At 37.4% G+C, this 19,912-nt stretch overlaps 1 protein-coding gene across 2 annotated transcripts in view; it reads right to left on the bottom strand.

Annotated features, from left to right (window-relative positions):
• The window catches only part of TBC1D12 (TBC1 domain family member 12), a 97,683-nt gene that overhangs the window by 60,621 nt on the left and 17,150 nt on the right, over positions 1–19,912 (bottom strand). For both annotated transcript variants that reach the window (XM_027595254.2, XM_027595249.1), the window contains exon 2: positions 1,012–1,135. In XM_027595254.2, the coding sequence (XP_027451055.1) occupies positions 1,012–1,135 (124 nt within the window). The remainder of the gene's footprint in view (positions 1–1,011; positions 1,136–19,912) is intronic.

Below are 19,912 nucleotides of genomic sequence, written 5' to 3'. Positions count from 1 at the left end.
GTTCCCCAGTGCCTTAGCTGTAGCACATGGAGTACCCAGGTTCACAGGCTGGAAAACACAACACTACAGTTTCAAGTCCCAGTAGCTATATAAACTAGTCAATATTTTAATTGTAAATAAAACTAACTACAACAAATGCTTTTAGAGATTTAACATTTTTCTTCTATTACCAGGGAAACCAGTTTTTCTTTGAGCAATAAAAGGAATAATACTAAATCCTTAATGGAAGGTATTTTTTCCAATTTGAATAATGATTATTGTCTTGATGTGATTATTTTTATACACAATGGTTGTGTTGAATCTGAAAAACTACAAGTGGGAAGGAGAGAGATAGGAAATGTATTACATACATATCTCCTTCTGAGCAACAACTTCTCAGAACTTAGAAATGCCTGCAAACTGATCCAGTCTCTCTTATCTCCTAGTACCGATGGAGCCCAAGTTCAGGAGTCAAGCAAGATCTGAAATTCTTAAGAGCTTCAGAACATGTACATTAATACAGATATTGGAAGAACTGACTCCAAAACTACTAGAAACAGATTATATATCCACCTATCTCACAAAGTCCTTGGTTCAGTCAGAACACCAGAAAAGTGACCAAAGAAGGTGTTCAACCTCAAAATTTACTCAGCTTTTGCTTTCTACTGATTCACCGATTGACAACTCCCTGCATCCATAAAATCTGTGCCACTGGCAAACGCTACCATATTCAATTAGAAGTCAAAGTACGTGGTAAGACTGCTTAGCTAAGAAGGAAAACAAAAAACCAAAAAGCTCTCCAAGGAATAACCAGGGGAAAAACAAAAATCAATGTTCTATCACTTTTGAGAATTTTCACAACCATAAAAGATAACTGAAAATAGTGTTTTTTTAAAAAATTAAGGTTACTATAAATATCTAATAATCCCTAAATTTTATATGTAGAAAAAGTATGAATGAAAGTGGAATATGATTATTAAGAAAAAATATTTGAAAAGCTAAGACAAACCACGTGGCTATATTAGTACTTACCTGTTGAATGATTTTGGAAGTTTTTTGAAGATTCTCTCTAGGAGGGACTTTACCAAATAATTTCCAGCCAGGAGCACTATGAACAACTGATTTGAGTTCCTTTGTCCTTTTTGGAAAAAGGTTTCTGAAACACAGAAAAGTTACATGAATTGTGTTTTTGGTAACCAGAGCACTATTTAATAATTTTTAAAGTATGTTTATACCCAAGACAAACACAAAATACGTTTAAATTAAATTCTTTCTATTATTTAGAGATTTTTTTATTTTTAAGTAATCTCTACACCCAACACAGGACTTTAACTCACAACCCTGAGATCAAGGGTTGTGCTCCACCAACTGAGCAAGCCAGGTGCCTCTAAATGAAATTATTTCTGCTACTTATACAACTGACTATTAGACTAACAGGACTTATTTAAGAATACCTGACTTATAGAGAAATTCTAGAAAAATTATCAACAGAGATACTAGATAAACAAATTGGGAGAAAAATGATAGCTGTAAATAAAATGTAAATATCTGCTTTGGATCAGTTACAAAGTATACTAGAACTGACTATACCTGTACTTGGTAATAAAAGCCAAGAATCTGAGAACAAAAAAGTTAAAAAGAATCTGTATAAAATAGGTAAAGTAATAAAATTTTTTGGGAAAATACTCTTTAATTATTTTCAGTAATAATTTGTTATTATTTGCAATAACAGGGCATCTACTGATCCTCCATTGCTAGAATATATGTTTATGTAAATTGTTTTCCTAGGACAGATATGTACAAGAAAGCTTAGTGTCAAAGACTCAATAAATAGCCTTGGAAGAAAGTATCTCCTGGGTGCCTGGGTGGCTCAGTCAGTTGAGTGTCTGACTCTTGGTTTCAGCTCAGGTCCTGATCTCAGGGGTCATGGGACTGAGTCCCACATCAGACTCGGCGTTCAATGTGAAGTCTACTTGGGATTCTCTCTCCCTCTCCCTCTGCCCCTCCCGCTTATGCTTTCTCTCTAAAATAAATAAATAAATCTTTAAAAGATTAAAAAAGGAAAGAAATTATCTCTCACTGAAATCTAAAGGAAACCTGTACAAGGATCAAGGATTTTTTTTTAGAAGACTTTTTATTTATTTATTTGAGACAGAAAGCACACAAAAGCACAAGAAGGGGGAGGGTCAGAGGGAGAGGGAGAAGCAGATTCCCTGCTGAGCAGGGAGCCCAATGCGTGGCTCAATACCAGGACCCTGGGATCATGACCTGAGCTGAAGCCAGACGCTTAACTGACAGAACCACCCAGGTGCCCACAAGGATCAAGGATTTTACTTATTTATCTCTAGGCCCTTACCAACCAAAATAAGTATCTATAGCAGATATAAGGAGGAATGATATTCAAAATATGTATCTATCAATAAAGCATGACCAGGGCACCCTCAGAAAGTACCGATGAATCCAACCGAATAGGAACCCTTCTTATAAGCTGTGATATAAGTGATCATTAAGCAAATTTTTAATTTGCACATATAGTTACAAATTATTTGAAGTCCTAAGTGACTTGGTTTATCTACATTCAAAAGATCATATACCTATTCTTAAAAGTAATTATTGTGATAAAAAGGAGTTAAGTTTTTAAAGCCTAATGTTAAAGCCATTCTTTGAGTTTAGAAAGGTATCTATGGACTCCTACAAAAGAATGTGGACTAATCCCTAATAAAGAGACACTCCCATTTCCTTGTGTGTGCAATGGAAGTGAACTGATGACAATGTAGAGTAATTTCTATTTAGGATGCTTTAGAAGTTTCATCTCTGAGACTATATATAGTGACTCAATTCTCTACTTAATAAGACCTCTAGATTGGAGGTTTTTAATAATGATTATACTGAGGACTGGTATATTTATAACATACAATTTCAAGCCTCAAAGGATGGCCTATTAATTTAAATAATATTTGATATCTTGTGTGTAGTAACAGGATTTCTATGAGCATTTCTCCTTCAAAATGAACATGAAACTGTTAAATTTTCTTAATACAGGGAACTGAAAAAGGCACAGAAGGAGAAAGGAGGTCTCCTCTGGTTTCCAGCTGCTGCAGAGTGGGTAGCATAACTCTACTCAGTCATGTGCCCAGGACATGCAGTCTTTCAGAAAATTTGCAGCATTGGCAAACTCAACCTGGAGATGGCTTCTGCAGCCCTCTTGATATAGAAACTAGCATCCCAAAGGCTTCCTGCTGGCAGGGATATACCAGTTCCCTCGGTAAGCCCCACAGAGCTCACCTGTACTCCCTGGACAGTTCTCACCAGCCAAGCTATGCTCCCCCTACCAGCCCCTCTGCGGCTTGCCTGTATCACAAAGGTTTGCCATCCAGCCATGCTAAACACAGGAGAAAAATCTTTGTCACCGTGGTTTATGCAAAAAATTATTGACTATGACATCAAAGTCATTACCCATAAAATAAAAATTTTTAATTTTTTTAAAAGATTTTATTTATTTGAGAGAGTGCACATGTGCACAAGCAGGGGGAAGAGCAGGGGGAGAGGGAGAAGCCGACTTCACGCTCAGCAAGGAGCCTGATGTGGGGCTCGATCCTGGGACCCTGGGATCATGACCTGAGCTGAAGGCAGACACTTAACCAACTGAGCCACCCAGGCAAAATAAAACATTGAAAAACTGGCCTTAATCAAATTTAAGACAAATTTAAATCAAATTTGCAGTTCAAAAGCATCACTGATAGAAAATATAAGAATAGTAAGATCTAGAGGTCAGTTCCTCCCCAAAGTAAAAACTGAGCTGGAAAGAGCAATTGTAATCAACCGGTTCAGAACTCTAGAAACTTATTAACAAACAGGGAAGTACATGAAGGAAGAGAGTGCTGATCCTTCCTAATAAGTCTACGGGTGTAAACCAACCACCTTCCCTCAAGTCCTCAGCCCTTCCTTCCATAGCAGTGGGGATTAGGAGCCCATGTTTCTGAAGTGGTTGATGCATCAGGAGGGATAATAGGGCTCATGTCTTTCTAAAATTTGGAGTTATGAATTTTGGTTGGCCTGGCAGTGCCTTGAGGGCCCAGCACAGACATCTGTATCAGTTCAGTCATCTTGGAGCAGTGGCTTCTACTGGTGGTATATACCGGAACATTAAAAAAGATAAAACTCTTGGGCGCCTGGGTGGCTCAGTTGGTTAAGCATCTGCCTTTGGCTCAGGTCATGATCCCAGGATCCTGGAATTGAGTCCCACATCGGGCTCCTTGCTCAGCTGGGAGCCCTCTTCTCCCTCTGCCACTCCCACCCCCCCCCCCCTGCTTGTACTTTCTCTCTCTCACAAATACAATCTTAAAAGAAAAAAAGATAAAACTCTTTTTGTCTCTCTTTTTGAGCCACACATTTAAGGAAAAAATCTTTTTCAAGCTACCAGTTGACTGCAGAAGTAAGAACAGAAACTTGTGCGGCGCCTGGGTGGCTCAGTCGTTAAGCGTCTGCCTTCGGCTCAGGTCATGATCCCAGGGTCCTGGGATCGAGCTCCACATCAGGCTCCCTGCTTGGCGGGAAGCCTGCTTCTCCCTCTCCCACTCCCCCTGCTTGTGTTCCCCTTTCTCGCTATGTCTCTGTCAAATAAATAAATAAAATCTTAAAAAAAAAAAAAAAACCAGAAACTTGTGACATCACACAAAAAGAATTATATACTTTGCAAAATAGTCTGGAAACATCACAAATGGATGACTCTAGCACTCAACAAACAAAAATCAGCAATCACTGAAGAGTTAATAGGTTTACACAATACCACATTATAGTAATCAGAATATCCAAGTCTCAACAAAAAATTACAATACACACAAAGAAAGAACAAAGTATGAACCATTCACAGGAGCAAGATTTGACAAAAACATCCCTGAGGAAGTCCAGACAGTGGAACTACTACTCAAAGATGTTAAATTAACTGTCTCAAACATATCCAGTAAACTAAAGGAAACCACAAAGAAATAGGGAGTGGGGAATGCATGAACAAAATAAGAATATCAACAAGGAAAAAGTATTATAGAAAGGAACCAAACAAATTCTAGAGTTGAAAACTAGCATAACTAAAATGAAATATTTCTTTTTTTTTTTTTTTTAAGGTTTTATTTATTTATTTGGGGACGCCTGGGTGGCTCAGTTGGTTAAGCATCTGCCTTAGGCTCAGGTCATGATCCGAGGGTCCTGCGATCAAGTCCCGCATAGGGCTCCTTGCTCAGCAGGGAGCCTGCTTCTCTGTCTCCCTCTGCCTGCCAGTCCTCCTGCTTGTGGGTGCTCTCTCTCTGACAAATAAGTAAATAAAACCTTAAAAATAAAAACAAAACAAGGATAAAGAGAAAATTTAGAAAACAGCAAGAGAGAAGCAAATACCACAAACAAGATTAACGACTAATTTTTCATCAGAAACCATGGGGGCCAGAAGGTAGTGGGATAATATATTTAAAGTTCTAAAAGAAAAAAGTAGCAACTATAAATTCTATATGCAGCAAATCTATCATTCAAGAATGAAAGAGAAATGAAGACATTTCTAGATAAACAAGAGTTGAAGGAGTTCATTACCAACAGACCTGAGCTATAAGAAATGCTAAAGGGAGCTCTTCAGGCTGAAATGAAAAGTAACCAGAGAGTAACTCAAAGCCATGAGAAGAAATAAATAACATTAGTAAAATTAACTACATAGGTAAATGTCAAAGCCAGTATTATTGTACTTTCGGTTTGTAACAACACTTTTTTTTCCTATGGTTCACAAGACAAATGTCTAAAATATTTATAAATTTATGCTAATAGACACACAATGTATAAACATGTAATCTCTGACAATAACAATATAAAGGAGGAGGGACAGAGATGTATAAGTGTATACGAGTGAAACTAACTTGGTATTATTCAAAATTGGTTGCTGTAAGTTTAAGATGTTACCTATAATCCTTTTTTAAAAAACTTTTTTAAAAAACACTGTATTTATTTATTTGACAGACAGATACACAGCAAGAGAGGGAACACAAGCAGGGGGAGTGGGAGAGGGAGAATCAGGCCTCCCGCAGAGCAGGGAGCCCGATGTGGGACTCGATCCCAGGAGATCATGACCTGAGCTGAAGGTAGACGCTTAACGACTGAGCCACCCAGATGCCCCATGGCATGTTAGTTTTACATGAGAGTTCTACCAAATTTTTCCGGATACAGATTGCACCAACACTGTATCAACTATTTTTGAGAATGAAAGAGAGAATAATCTTTAATCATATCTGTAAGACCAATATGAACTTAGTAACAAAACCGGGCATGAACAGCTTAAGAGTAAAATTACAGACCAATCTAACTCATGAACACAGAAGAAATATACTAAACAAAATATTAGCAAACTAAATATAATCTGTAAAGAAAGAATACATCATGACTAGGTTGGATTTGTCTCAGGAATGCAAAGGTAGTCAAACATTGTAAAATCTTAAATGTTATTCAATACATTAACAGAAAAAAAGGAAAAAAAAAACTCTGATAATCTCAAAACTAAAAAAAAAAAAGATGGTAAAGTCAAACATTCCATTCACAATAGAAACTACAAAAGACAACTAGAAGACAACTTAAGGACACCTACCAAAAACCTACAGTAAATGTCATTTTTTTAAAGATTTATTTATTTATTTATTTATCTGAGAGAGAGGAGGGGCAGAGGAAGAGGGAGAGAATCTCAAGCAGACTCCCAGCTGAGCACAGAGCCTGATGTAGGGCTCAATTCCACAACCCTGAGATCATGAACTGAGCTAAAATCAAGAGTTGGATGCTTAACCAACTGAGCCACCCAGCTGCCTCAGTAAATGTCATTCTTAATAAAATTTCAGAAACATAGTCTTTTAAGATCAGGAACAAGACAAAGATGCCACTATTCTCACTTCTCTTCAACTTTGTACCGAAGGTCTTAGTGCAATCAGGTAAGAAAGAGAAATAAATGGTAGAAGGATTGGAAAGGAAGTGCAAAAGCCATTATGCATAGACAATATGAAAATCTGTATGTATGTATGTATGTATTTATTTATTTAAAGATTTTATTTATTTATTTGACAGAGAGAGACACAGCGAGAGAGGGAACACAAGCAGGGGGAGTGGGAGAGGGAGAAGCAGGCTTCCTGCGGAGCAGGGAGCCTGATGCGGGGCTCGATCCCAGGACCCTGGGATCATGACCTGAGCCAAAGGCAGACGCTTAACAACTGAGCCACCCAAGCACCCCGAAAATCTGTATTTAAAAACTCTATAATATACTATCAAATTACTATCAAACTCCATAATATACTATCAAATTACAAACTAAAGAGTTTAGCAAGTGGTTATCTGTAAGATCAAAAAACAAAATCCAGCTTTGACTTTGTATTTATCAATAGCAGCTAAAAATAAAAAAGTTGAAAGCAATATCAATATCAACAAAATATAAGGTACCTAGGGGTGCCTGCTTGGCTCAGTTTTTCAACCCTGGACCTCAGGGTTGTAAGTTTGAACCACACATAGGGTGTAGAGATTACTTAAATAAATCTTTAAAAATGTGTGTGTGTGTCTGTGTGTATACAATTGATCATTGGAAAAACAATACACAACTCAGAAATACACAAAAGCATAAATGGAAACAGAGATGGCACTGCAATCAATGATGACAGGACAGATCATTTAAAAAATGACGCCAGGGGGCTCCTGGGTAGCTCACTTGGTTGAGCATCCAACTCTTGATCTCAGCTCAGGTCTTGATCTCTGGTCAAGAATTTGAGCCCTGCACTGGGCTCCACAATGGGCATGGAGCTGACATTAAAAAAAAAAAAAAGTGTGCCTGGGTGGCTCAGTTGGTTAAGCAACTGCCTTCGGCTCAGGTCATGATCCCGGAGTCCTGGGACTGAGTCCCACGTCGGGCTCCCTGCTCAGTGGGGAGTCTGCTTCTCCCTCTGACCCTACCCCCTCTTGGGCTCTGTCTCTCAAATAAATAAATAAAATCTTAATATATATATATATATTTAAAAAAATGCTGGGACATTTGGCTATCAATGGGGGGGAAATGAAACTGGATCCCTACCACACATAAGAGTCAGTTCCCAATGGATTAAATAGTTAGATGTGAATAAACTTCCAAAGTTTTAGAAAGAAATACAAGAGAATTTTAAAATAAGCTCATAGCAGTGAAAAATCTAAAACTAGGACCCAAAGGACTATCATTTTTTAAACTTAATTAAATCACAATATTAAAATTAAGGACTTCTATTCAAGGGGCAGTATAGAAAAAGTAAAAAGACACAAAACTGGGGCACCTGGGTGGCTCAGTCGGTTAAGCGTCCATCTTCAGTTCAGGTCATGATCCCAGAGTCCTGGGATGGAGTCCCACATCGGCCTCCTAGCTCAGCAGGGAGTCTGCTTCTCTCTCTCCCTCTGCCCCTCCCCCCTGCTCATGTGCACTCTTTCTCAAATAAATAAATAAAATCTTAAAAAAAAAACCCACAAGGGGTGCCTGGGTAGCTCGGTCGTTAAGCGTCTGCCTTCGGCTCGGGTCATGATCCCAGGGTCCTGGGATCAAGCCCCTCATCAGGCTCCCTGCTCTGCCGGAAGCCCGCTTCTCCCTCTCCCACTCCCCCTGCTTGTGTTCCCTCTCTCGCTGTGTCTCTGTCAAATAAATAAAATCCTAAAAAACAAAAACAAAAAATATGCAACAGAAACTACAACACAAATAAGTGACAAAAGATTCGTACATCGAAAATATAAAGAACCCCAACTAATCATTTTCATAAGTGATAAAATGTCTAATAAAAAAGATAAAAACTATTAAAAAGTATTGCACAAAGAAGGCAAACAAATGGCAAATAAAGAAATCTATCAGAAGATATTTAGCCTCATTCATAATTAGTGAGCCCACAAACTAAAACCAGAATAACATTTTTATTTTATAACAGGACTGGCAAAAACTAAGAAATCTGATAATACCAGATTTGGAGGGAGAAGAATGTTCACACCTTGGTTTCTATCTCATAAAGCTGAACACTTGCATATACTACCATGCAGTGATTATACTTCTAGCCACATACTGTAGAGAAAGTTCTGGACACGTGCACTAGAAGATCTATTTAAGAACATTCAAGGAACACTATTCAAAAGAGCAAAAATCCTAAACAATCTAATAATCCACTGGCAGAAGAATGGAAAACTTAAATCGTGGCATGTTATTAAATGTAATATTGTTCCTCAACAAACACAAATCAAAGCTACATCCATCAACATGGATGAATCTTAAAAACAATGCTGAGTTTTAAAAACAAACAAAAATGCAAGATGCAGAAGAGTACAAACTATACCATTTTTACGAAGCTCTAAAATAATATAATAAAATAGTAAGAAAAATGTTCTGGCAAAAACTATTGCTTAAATCACTAAATGAATTCAGTTTAGTTTTTACCTCTTGGGGTGAAAAGGACAGTAAGACACACAGGTATATTTTCCACAGTACTGATAATGTTCTATTTCTGAGACTGGGCAAAGGGTTCACCAACGTATACCACGCCTCACAACTCATGTGTCTGTTACATGTTTTCTTCTGTATGTGTCCAAAAAAAATACTAGTTTTTTTTTTTAAGATTTTATTTATTTATTTGACAGAGAGAGAGAGACAGCCAGAGAGGAACACAAGCAAGGGGAGTGTAAGAGGGAGAAGCAGGCTTCCCACTGAGCAGGGAGCCCAATGCGGGGCTCGATCCCAGGACCCTGGGATCATGACCTGAGCTGAAGGCAGACGCTTAACGTCTGAGCCACCCAGGCACCCCAAAATACTAGCTTTTACTAAGTTATGTAAACCCAACATCCCGAATGGAACTCCCTGATAACTGTAGAGCATCATATAAACAGTTAAAAGATTGCATATTCTGAATCCATCATTGGGGAGCTATAAAGTTAGCCTTTTCCTACATAGTGCTGGGTATCCGCTTTTGCCACAGGCTTAGGTATACTTATTTGGGCCAAAGTTGATAAACATTTCAGATTTTAGGTACTCCTCTTAGGGTCAATTCACATCTCTATATAAATTTGTCTCAATCATTGTACTGAAGTAGTTACTGGGTCAGAAGACTCCACGCTAACAATTAGCTCTTGGGGGAGGGAGGGATAAAGAAGTATACAATGAACAATAACTTTGTTTGTTTGGTTTTTACAACTACCACCAACTCTAATCATTGACCAGAATCAGATCTTTCACTATAATCTTAATTGTTTCAAATCTAAAAACCCATAAATCGCTTGCCTCCTCACAATGTATAAATAAGGTAGTTTTATGATGGGGAAAAAAATAGCATTTCATTCTCTATACTAGAACTGTAGAATTACATATATAATTAAAACAGGCTAACAAAATAGAAGGGGTTATGCAGTGTTTTCAAATACAATGAAATATAGCTTCAAATAATGTGACCTGGCTGAGAAGACAGACATAGCAGCAGAATGAGGAGACCACAGGCATAAGATGCAGTTATACCAAGAGAGAGTAATAATCACAAATCAGAAAATTCTCCATGCACAGAGCTTTACAGAGAGCCCTTGGGGGTGGTCACATCTCTATACTTTTACCTACAATTAAGGTATTGTAATCACTACCAAACACATTCTCATATAAAAAACCAGAGGCTATACATAGTAATACTGTGCATCAGGCCACCTATAAGTTACAGAACTCTTTATAAATCAGAGCCAAAATACCAAATATACATGATTCTTTTAGCAAAGACCTTTAGAAATAATCCTGCATCACAAAAAGCCTGTTAAGATGTGGGTTTATGTCTGAAATTAATTTATAAGGGTATTTTAGACTTCCAAAATTGAAGTCAAGGAATACTAACATCTTAAACCAAACAATAATAGGCCTTTCTATGGATGTAGTCTCTGAAGAATCTTGATACGATTGGAAAGGATAAAAAGGAAAAAAGCAAAATAAATGCATAACCCCCACAATAGAAAGCCTGGTTTCAACATGTTTTATAGCATAATATTACAATGATAATAAGTTCAGCATGAAGTTTAAATTTTAATTAAATCATTAAAACAAACGAAAGCCAAATACCTTAAGCTTACATATCCAATAAACTTTGGTTACTATAAGAAATTTCCATAAAAGAAATATGAGCCAACAGGTATCCAATTGCTAAGAAAGGCCACCAGATAATGTTCCACATTAATTTCTTATGCTACTAAGAAATTTTGGATTAGGTTTTCAGGTTATCCCCTGCCACAAAAACTGTGTATAATGTAACTAAAAGGCATACAACTGCAACAAAAAGTAATTTTAAGATATTGTTACAAATAAATGAAATTGTATTAAAATAGTACAGATCAGATGGGTTCTACTAGCCAATCTAGAAAAAGAGTACCACTCTGTTAAGTCTTAAGGGAAAACACAACAAAAAGGCACATTAATAGTTCAAATATATGTCATATGTTGCCATTCTTCCCATACCCCATCCCTCGTCTCCCAATCCACTCTCAGGGCACTGGTGAAGTTGAGGTCTCAGTGCAAATAAATGTGTGGGACTAGGTTCCTCCTCACCACCTTTTCAAACTGAATACACACACACACAGTTCCCTTTTTTCTATCCCCCAACATATTCAAATTTCTTAAATTTAAGTCAACACTAAGGTTCTTAGCAAAACAAACCAAATGTGTTCAAGCACCCATACACAAAAAAGAGGACAGTTCTTCCTCTCTGGATTTCAGGGGTAGAGCTTGACTGTATGAATGAAATTTATATGGCAGTGTTGGGAGGAAAAGGTCACTCCTACTCTGTATTCTTCATGCTTCAGGGGAGAGATGGAGAGGAGGGACACTCCTGGCTTCTTTCTGCTCCCTTATTCATCTCCTCCACCTGAGGGGTTAAATTTTGGTGACAGACATTGCTGCCTAACAGCAGAGAAGAAGATACAGTTTGCTCTGCCTTCCTAATAATATGAGGTTGGGTTTCCTCTGTACCCCTCTGCCTCCGACCCCCTAAGGAAAGGCCTGCGATGCTAGTGACCAGCTGGATACATCAGGTGAAGTTTTAGAAGGCACACTGCAGCCAAAGGCATGTCTTTCAATCCAGATTTCATCAGCATAAAGCTGATGTTTTAAGGTCCCATTTGTCTGTGTCCTACGTTTTTTTTTTCCCTACTGATTCCAAACTCAGATGGGCTGATAAAGAAGTGTTATTTGCTGGTTCTCCCCAAATTCCAAAAGTCGAGTTTTTAGAAGCTGAAAGTATCTTATGGCTTCAGATACAGTGGAGATATTAAAAACTATTTTTCTAGTTTGGGTGTTTTGGCTTTTGTGGTTTTTTTTCCCCCCATTCTGCGACAACATGTTGTCTAAAGAACAGGAAATGGTAGTGGTAATCCATCTTTTCTCCATTAAGTTCATTCTCTTATCCCCAATCAACACTACTTTCACACACACAACTATCTACACACACACAGACATAAACACACCATCTTCCATTCTCTCCTCTAATCTGTGTCCGCTCTTTTTAGCAAAAAGAAAATGAGAAAATCTGCTGTACCAGCTAAGAAACAGCACTAGGTGAGAAGTAGCAGTTCAATGTTTCCATATCACTGAAAACATAAAAAAGAAAAAGAGGCACACCAAGAAAAAACTGATATGGGGATTAGAGAGAGAAAAAGAAAAAAAAAAGGCCTAGCCATTTTTCGCAGTGGCTTTTATAATAAAGGTTGGTGAATGATTCTTGCTTATTAATACTAGTATTTGCTTTCACATATCTGTGTATCTGAGTCCATTTCATTTTTCCAAGATTTCAATTCTTTTACCACACAAAAAGAGTTACATATAATAAAACAATCAGACCACTTGCCCACTACACCATATTAAAGGATAAAGCTAACCAAAAAGGGGCAAAACTTAACACCGTGATTTCTAAAGTAGCAGAATCTCCAGGGCTTCAGTCTTCAAGAACTGTTAAACCCATGTAAACATGACAAAACCATGTAAATTCCATAGTTTCTCACACTATGGAATTTGACAATTACAGAAAACTAGGACTGCCTAAGTCGTCAATCTTATTGCCAACAATGTCAGCTCCAGGAAAAAAAAATCACTCTTTTTGCCTAACATTTACACCTATATGACTATTTTAACTTTTCAGATTAAATTCTAATCATCACTTAAATGGGGTTGTACATAAAAAGGGGTTAAAATGCTTTTCCGAATAGTTAATCCAAATTCAATCAAGAGTAAAATCAGTTAGGGGCGCCTGGGTGGCTCAGTCATTAAGCATCTGCCTTCAGCTCAGATCATGATCCCAGGGTCCTGGGATCAAGCCCCGCATCGGGCTCTCTGCTCAGCGGGAAGCCTGCTTGTCCCTCTCCCACTCCCCCTGCTTGTGTTCCCTCTCTCACTGTCTCTCTCTCTGTCAAATAAATAAAATCTTAAAAAAAAAAAGAGTAAAATCAGTTAAAAAACAAAACAATACTAGAAATCATGACCTGATCTTCGAACTCTGTCTCAGTAGAAACTGGACTGCTGAAAACACAGGAACTTCCTGGACTTTGTACTTAAGTTTCCCCGAAGCATAACAGAAGGCCAAAAAGAAAACATTATCTAGTGATCATGGAATGCCACAGTTGACTACATAATTAATTCAAAGAAGTAGAAGTACTGTCTCTTTAAAATTCAGTACTTTGGCTACCCTTGAGTATTTTGGATTAAAGATCTGGCATGAAGATTACTTACATTCTTTCCAAACCTCAATCATTTTTCACTTGAAAAAGACTTTCAGCTGACTATATGCAAAAAAAATACTTTTTCTGCCAGAAAATGAAGGATTTTTTTTAATTCCAAGAATTCTCTTTTTCAGGCTTTTTCTGGATCTTCTCTTTGTTGTTATTACAAATTGTAAAAATAAAAAAATACAGAATTTTTATTTAACATACACTGCTAAACTAACCTACATATTCTCAGAAATTGGAACTATCAAAAAGGGACAGAATTCAGTATAATTTACTCTTTGTCAAAACACACACACACACAGAATTTCAAGGCTGAAAGTAAAGGTTATAATTTTGTTGTTGTTGTTAAGCATTTTAGGGCTGCTAGGGACTACAGAGAGTAACTAGGTCAAAGGTTCTTCATCATGAATCAATGAACCTACATGAATGAGCTAGAGGAGGTCCACAGCCTCCTCAAACTGCATGCACAATTTAAAGTAAATGATGTACTTATGTAAATTTTTCTTGGGGAGTTGTCTATAACTTCCATCAAATTCTCAAAGTATTCAATATGCCACCACCACCACATCGGGAAAGCTTATAAAATCACTTGCAAAAGTCACATCACTAGAGACCTGAGCCAGATCTCTTGAAGAGTTCCTCTTCTTTCTTTCTTTTAAACATTTTTTATTGTTATGTTAATCACCATCATAATAAACATCATTAGTTTTTGATGGAGTGTTCCATGATTCATTGTTTGTAACACCCAGTGCTCCCTGCAGAATGTGCCCTCTTTAATACCCATCACCTCTTCTTTCTAATCACACTTAACTTGTTCATGTCCTTCACAGAACGATTAACATGTAAGAGCTTCATAACATAACATATTCCTATTCCCTTTCATTCTACACATTGCCAAAATGCTTTTTGATACTCATTTAAAGTTCAAAAATACAAATTATTTTCTTCTTCCTCCTATGTTCATGTCAGCAAGTCACCTTATGGTATACCTTATTTCTTGTTTAAGCAAATATTTATTTTTTAAGTAATCTGGAGCTCGAACTCATGACCCCAAGATCAAGAGTAACACGCTTTACCAACTGAGCCAGCCATAATAAGTTTTGGGCAATATCTTACTAATAGAGATCTTTTTATTCTTTCGTTGCACAGAGCAAAATAGAATACAATTAAGGGGAAAAGAAAAAAACTTAAAAACATTTTTGCTTTTGTGCTATATACTAATTACATGTTTGAATGCCTCATGAAGAAAATCCCCATCTCTCTACACCCAATGTACTACCTAAGACATTCAGAGGAAGATAGAAACCACCAGAAGAAAAGAGGAAGAGTATAGGAAAGAACTTTTAGAACAAGAACATGAGCAGGAACAAGGAACAACACATCAGCAAAATATGAGAAAGGTATTCCAATCACCAGGAGGTAATCTATCTTTTAACCTAAAAGAAAATTGGGAAAGAAAGGCAAGAACACGACTGATGATGATGAGTAAAGCTAATCACAGCTGTGAATACGTTTCCATTTATGCCTCTTGCATAAACAAAAAAATTATGTTAGTGTTTTTGTTATCTTCAATAATGGATACAGGGTTTCTTTTTGGAGTGATAAAAATGTTCAAAACTGATTGTGGTGATGGTTGTACAATTCTGTGAATATACTAAAAGCCACTGAATTGTATACTTTGAGTGGATCAGTTATGTAGCGTGTGAATTATAACAAAATAAAGCATTATTTAAGTGAAAAAATAAAAAGGTGACAATATTTAAAAATAAAAGCAAAAAGAAAAGTGGGGTTTATCCCAGGAATGCAAGGCTCATTCAATACTTGAAAGTCAATCTAAAGATTATGTAAATTTTTCTTGGGCAGTTGTATCAGCAGTCTAAAGAAGAAAAACCGTATTAGCAGTCTAAAGAAGAAAAACCGTATTAGCAGTCTAAAGAAGAAAAACCACATGATCATATCAACTGATACACTGGACAATATCCTAAGTCCATTCTTGACCAAAAAAAAATACACAGAAAATTAGGAATAGAATGGAAGTTCCTTAGCCTGGTTAAGGGCATCTTAAAACACACACACACACACACACACACACACACACACACACACACACACACACACACACACACACACACACACACACACACACACACACACACACACCCTATTGTTATCATACTAAATTGTGAAAGATCAAATATTTTGGAGATTAGAACAAAATAAAGATGACCACTCTCATCACTCCCATTCAAAATCATACTGAAAGTCCTAGCCAGTGTAATAAGATAAGAAAAGTAAGTCTTATAGATTGAGAAGGAAAAAAAAAAGTTTCCCTATTTGTACAAAACATCATCTATATAAACAATCCCATGGGATACATAAAGAATCTCCTAGAACTAATAAATACATTTAGCTTGATTATAGGATGTAAGGCAAACATCAATCATATTTCTATATACTAGCAGTGAATAAATGGAAACTAAAATTTTTAAAAGTATATCATTTAGGGCGCCTGGGTGGCTCAGTCGTTAACATCTGCCTTCGGCTCAGGTCATGGTCCCAGAGTCCTGGGATCGAGTCCCACGTCGGGCTCCCTGCTTGGTGGGAAGCCTGCTTCTCCCTCTCCCACTCCCCCTGCTTGTGCTCCTTCTCTTGCTGTGTCTCTCTCTGTCAAATAAATTTTAAAAAATCTTAAAAAAAAAAGTATATCATTTACAGTATCTCCAATATTAAGTATTTACATATAAATATAACAAAACATGAGCAGGATGTATATGCTGAAAAATACAAAACACTGATGAAGGAAATCAAACAAGACCATAATAAATGGAGAGACCTGCTGTACTCAAGGAACAGAAAATTCAACATACTAAAAATGTCAATTCTTCCCAAGTTAATAAGGATTATCTGTAGATACAGACAAGCAGATTCTAAAATTGATATGTAAAGGCAAAGTACATACCCAAAACAATTTTGAAAATTTATTTAGTTGTTATCTTCTGCATTTGAATACAAGCTCTATGATGCTGTCACTGTATTAGACTGTGACCTCTGTGTTCATCATTGTACCCCTAGTGCTGTGCTTACACACATGAATGAAAGTTTACTAATTTGGGCAGCTACAGAGAAAAAAAATCACTTCTATTCCTACTTGTCTTAGTCCATTTAGGATGCTATGACAAAATACTATAGATTTGGTGGCTTATAAACAACAGAAGCTTATTTCCTACAGTTCTGGAAGCTGAGAAGTCAAAGATCAAGGCACTGGCAGATTCAGTGTCTGGTGAGAGCCTCCTTCCTGTTCACAGACTACTGTCTTTTGATTGTATCCTCACATGGTGGAAGGGATGAGAGAGCTCTCTGAGACCTCTTTTATAAGGACATTTATCCCATTCATGAGGGTTCCACTCTCATGACCTAAGCACGTCCCAAAGTCCCCAACTCCAAATACTCTCACACTGGGGATTAGGTTTCCAACATACGATGGGGGAGCACATGACAAAGATGCAGTCCTACAGCATAGTCTAATGGAGGAGTGCAGTCTAGTGAGCCATTATTTCCATGAACCCTTCTCTTAGGAGCCACTTCTTGCATCGTTCTCTTCTAATACTTTCCACTTTCTATCATCTATACTGACCTGAATGCAACTTTTAAACTATAAATGCACTGAGAACAGGATTGTATAACATTCACAATGCCCTGCACATAAGCTATGTAAAACTAAAACACTCAGTAAATATTTTTTAAACTAACACAAAATGAAAATTGGCCATTTTTCTTTTGATGTTAAGTTCTACAAGTTTCACCACATGTATAGATTTGCATAACTACCACCACAATTGAGGTATACAACAGTTCCATCACCCCCAAAAATTCCATGTTACCTCTTGGTAATCGCCCTCTCCCCTAACTCCTGTAAAGTACTGCAATGAACCTGAAGATAAACTTGCAAGGCTGACTCAGTGCCTGAGAAGTAAATCTTGCCTCTCCCATCTCATGCTCCCTGCTAGTATCAAATCATAGCATTTCAATTTATGTCTGGCAATGTGATCATCGCTGACTTCACTAAAGGCCTTATTCTAGTTCCTTCCTTTCCTGGAATATAGTTGGTGTACAAATATGCTTGTGGAATGAGCAAGGGAGGGTCCAGACAAACAGAAATTAGAGAGGAGAATGTTAAAGAACTCATTCTGGCTAGAATAAACTATAAAGTACAAACAGGAAAGAACAGAGCATTTCATTTCCTTGCCCTCAAACCCTCAACAGTCCCTAATATTTATGGAAAATTTTTAATTCTTTATCCTAGTATTAAAAGCTCTTCACAACTTGAACCCAAATTATCTGTCCAACATTAGTTCCTACTACTCTTGCCACAACTAAGAGAAATACATGTGACTTTAGCATACCTGCAACCCACTCCCACTTCTTTGTGCATTTGCCCCAATCCCTACTGAAGCAGTAGCCCAATATGACTGCATTTGTATCTTACGACCTTGCCCTTCAGAACAAATTCATTCATAGGCTGAGACAATCAGATTCCCAGGATTTTTGGGGGTGGGGTCGGCAGCAAAGCAAAGTTTATTGAGTGACAGTACAAAGCTCCCAAGGAAGGAGGGGACCCGAAGGGGCGGCCCCTTTTTTTTGGTCCCAGGATTTTTAGATAGGAAACTGAGAGACTGAGTGAGTTGAAGGCTGGCAGATGCTTGAACTGATAAATCAGGTAGAGCCGGGACAGCTATATAGGGCTTTTGCAGGTGGAAACCATGCATTGAACAACCAGGAGACACAAAGATGAGAAAAACCATCTCTTGAAAAGTGGAGAAACCACTGTTCAGGCACTCCACAGCCCAGGTATATTTTATTTTCTATTTTCAAAACATAAGATGCCTATTACATGCCTACAATAAACATTCCTTCATTTAAGGTAGCTTAGGTGGGCTTCTGTTCCTTAAAATTATGGACACTAACCCTAACATTATTAGCCAAACTCTATATCCTTTTCCACACATTCTGTACTTTCCTGCCTCTATGCTCTATATAGCTTATATACACATTTTATTTCTCCTATTAAAGGATAAACTAAGTTGGTCACACATACTTAGAACTGTAATATAGCCAATCTAAAGAGTTTATTTGAGAGAGAGAAAGAGTGCGTGTGCACCTGCAAGCAGGGGGAGGGGGAGAGGAAGAGGGAAAGAGAGAGAGAGAGAATCTCAAGCAGACTCCACGCCGAGCATGGGAACCCCACATAGGGCTTGATCTCACAATCCTGAAATAATGACCTGAGCCAAAATCAAGAATCAGATGTTTAACTCACTGAGCCACCCAGGCACCCCAAATATAGCCAATCTAAAAAGTTCCTACTTTTGTGCATCAAATGATACTATTAAGAAAGTATAAAGACAAAGGCGCCTGAGTGGCTCAGTTGGTTAAGCGACTGCCTTTGGCTCGGGTCATGATCCTGGAGTCCCGGGATTGAGTCCCGCATCGGGCTCCCTGCTCAGCAGGGAGTCTGCTTCTCCCTCTGACCCTCTTCCCTCTCGTGCTCTCTATCTCTCATTCTCTCTCTCTCGAATAAATAAATAAAATCTTTAAAAAAAAAAAAAGAAAGTATAAAGACAAGCCATAGAATAGGAGAAAATATTTCCAAATCATATAACTGATAAAGGGCTAGTATTCAGAATATATAAAGAGCTCATAACTCAACAAAAATACAAACAGCCCAATTAAAAATGGGCAAAAGATATGAATAAACATTTCTCCAAAACAGATACACAATTATCTAACAAGCACATGAAAAGATGCTCAACATCATTAGTCATTAGGGAAACTCAAATTAAGACTACAGTGAGATACCACTCCATCCATACCCACTAGGATGGCTATAACTAGGGAAAAAAAAGGAAAATTATAGGTGTTGAAGACGATGTGCAAAATGTGGAATCCTTGTACATTGCCGGTGGGAATGTAAAATGGTGCAGGTACTGTGGAAAACAACTGGTGGTTCCCTAGTAAGTTAAACATTATCATATGACCTCACAATTCCACTCCTAGGCCTAATAGCCAAAATAACTTTAGAGGTATTAAAAAAAAAAAAATAACTTGGTTATACACAAATGTTCATAGCAGTAGTATTCATAAAATCCAAAACATAAAAACAACCCAAATAAATGTCTGTCAATGGATAAGT

Source organism: Zalophus californianus, chromosome 15, assembly GCF_009762305.2.
Source record: "Zalophus californianus isolate mZalCal1 chromosome 15, mZalCal1.pri.v2, whole genome shotgun sequence".
NCBI classification, from domain to species: Eukaryota; Metazoa; Chordata; class Mammalia; order Carnivora; family Otariidae; genus Zalophus; species Zalophus californianus.
Note: the sequence above shows the minus strand (reverse complement) of the source record. Positions and strands in the feature narration are given on the sequence as shown.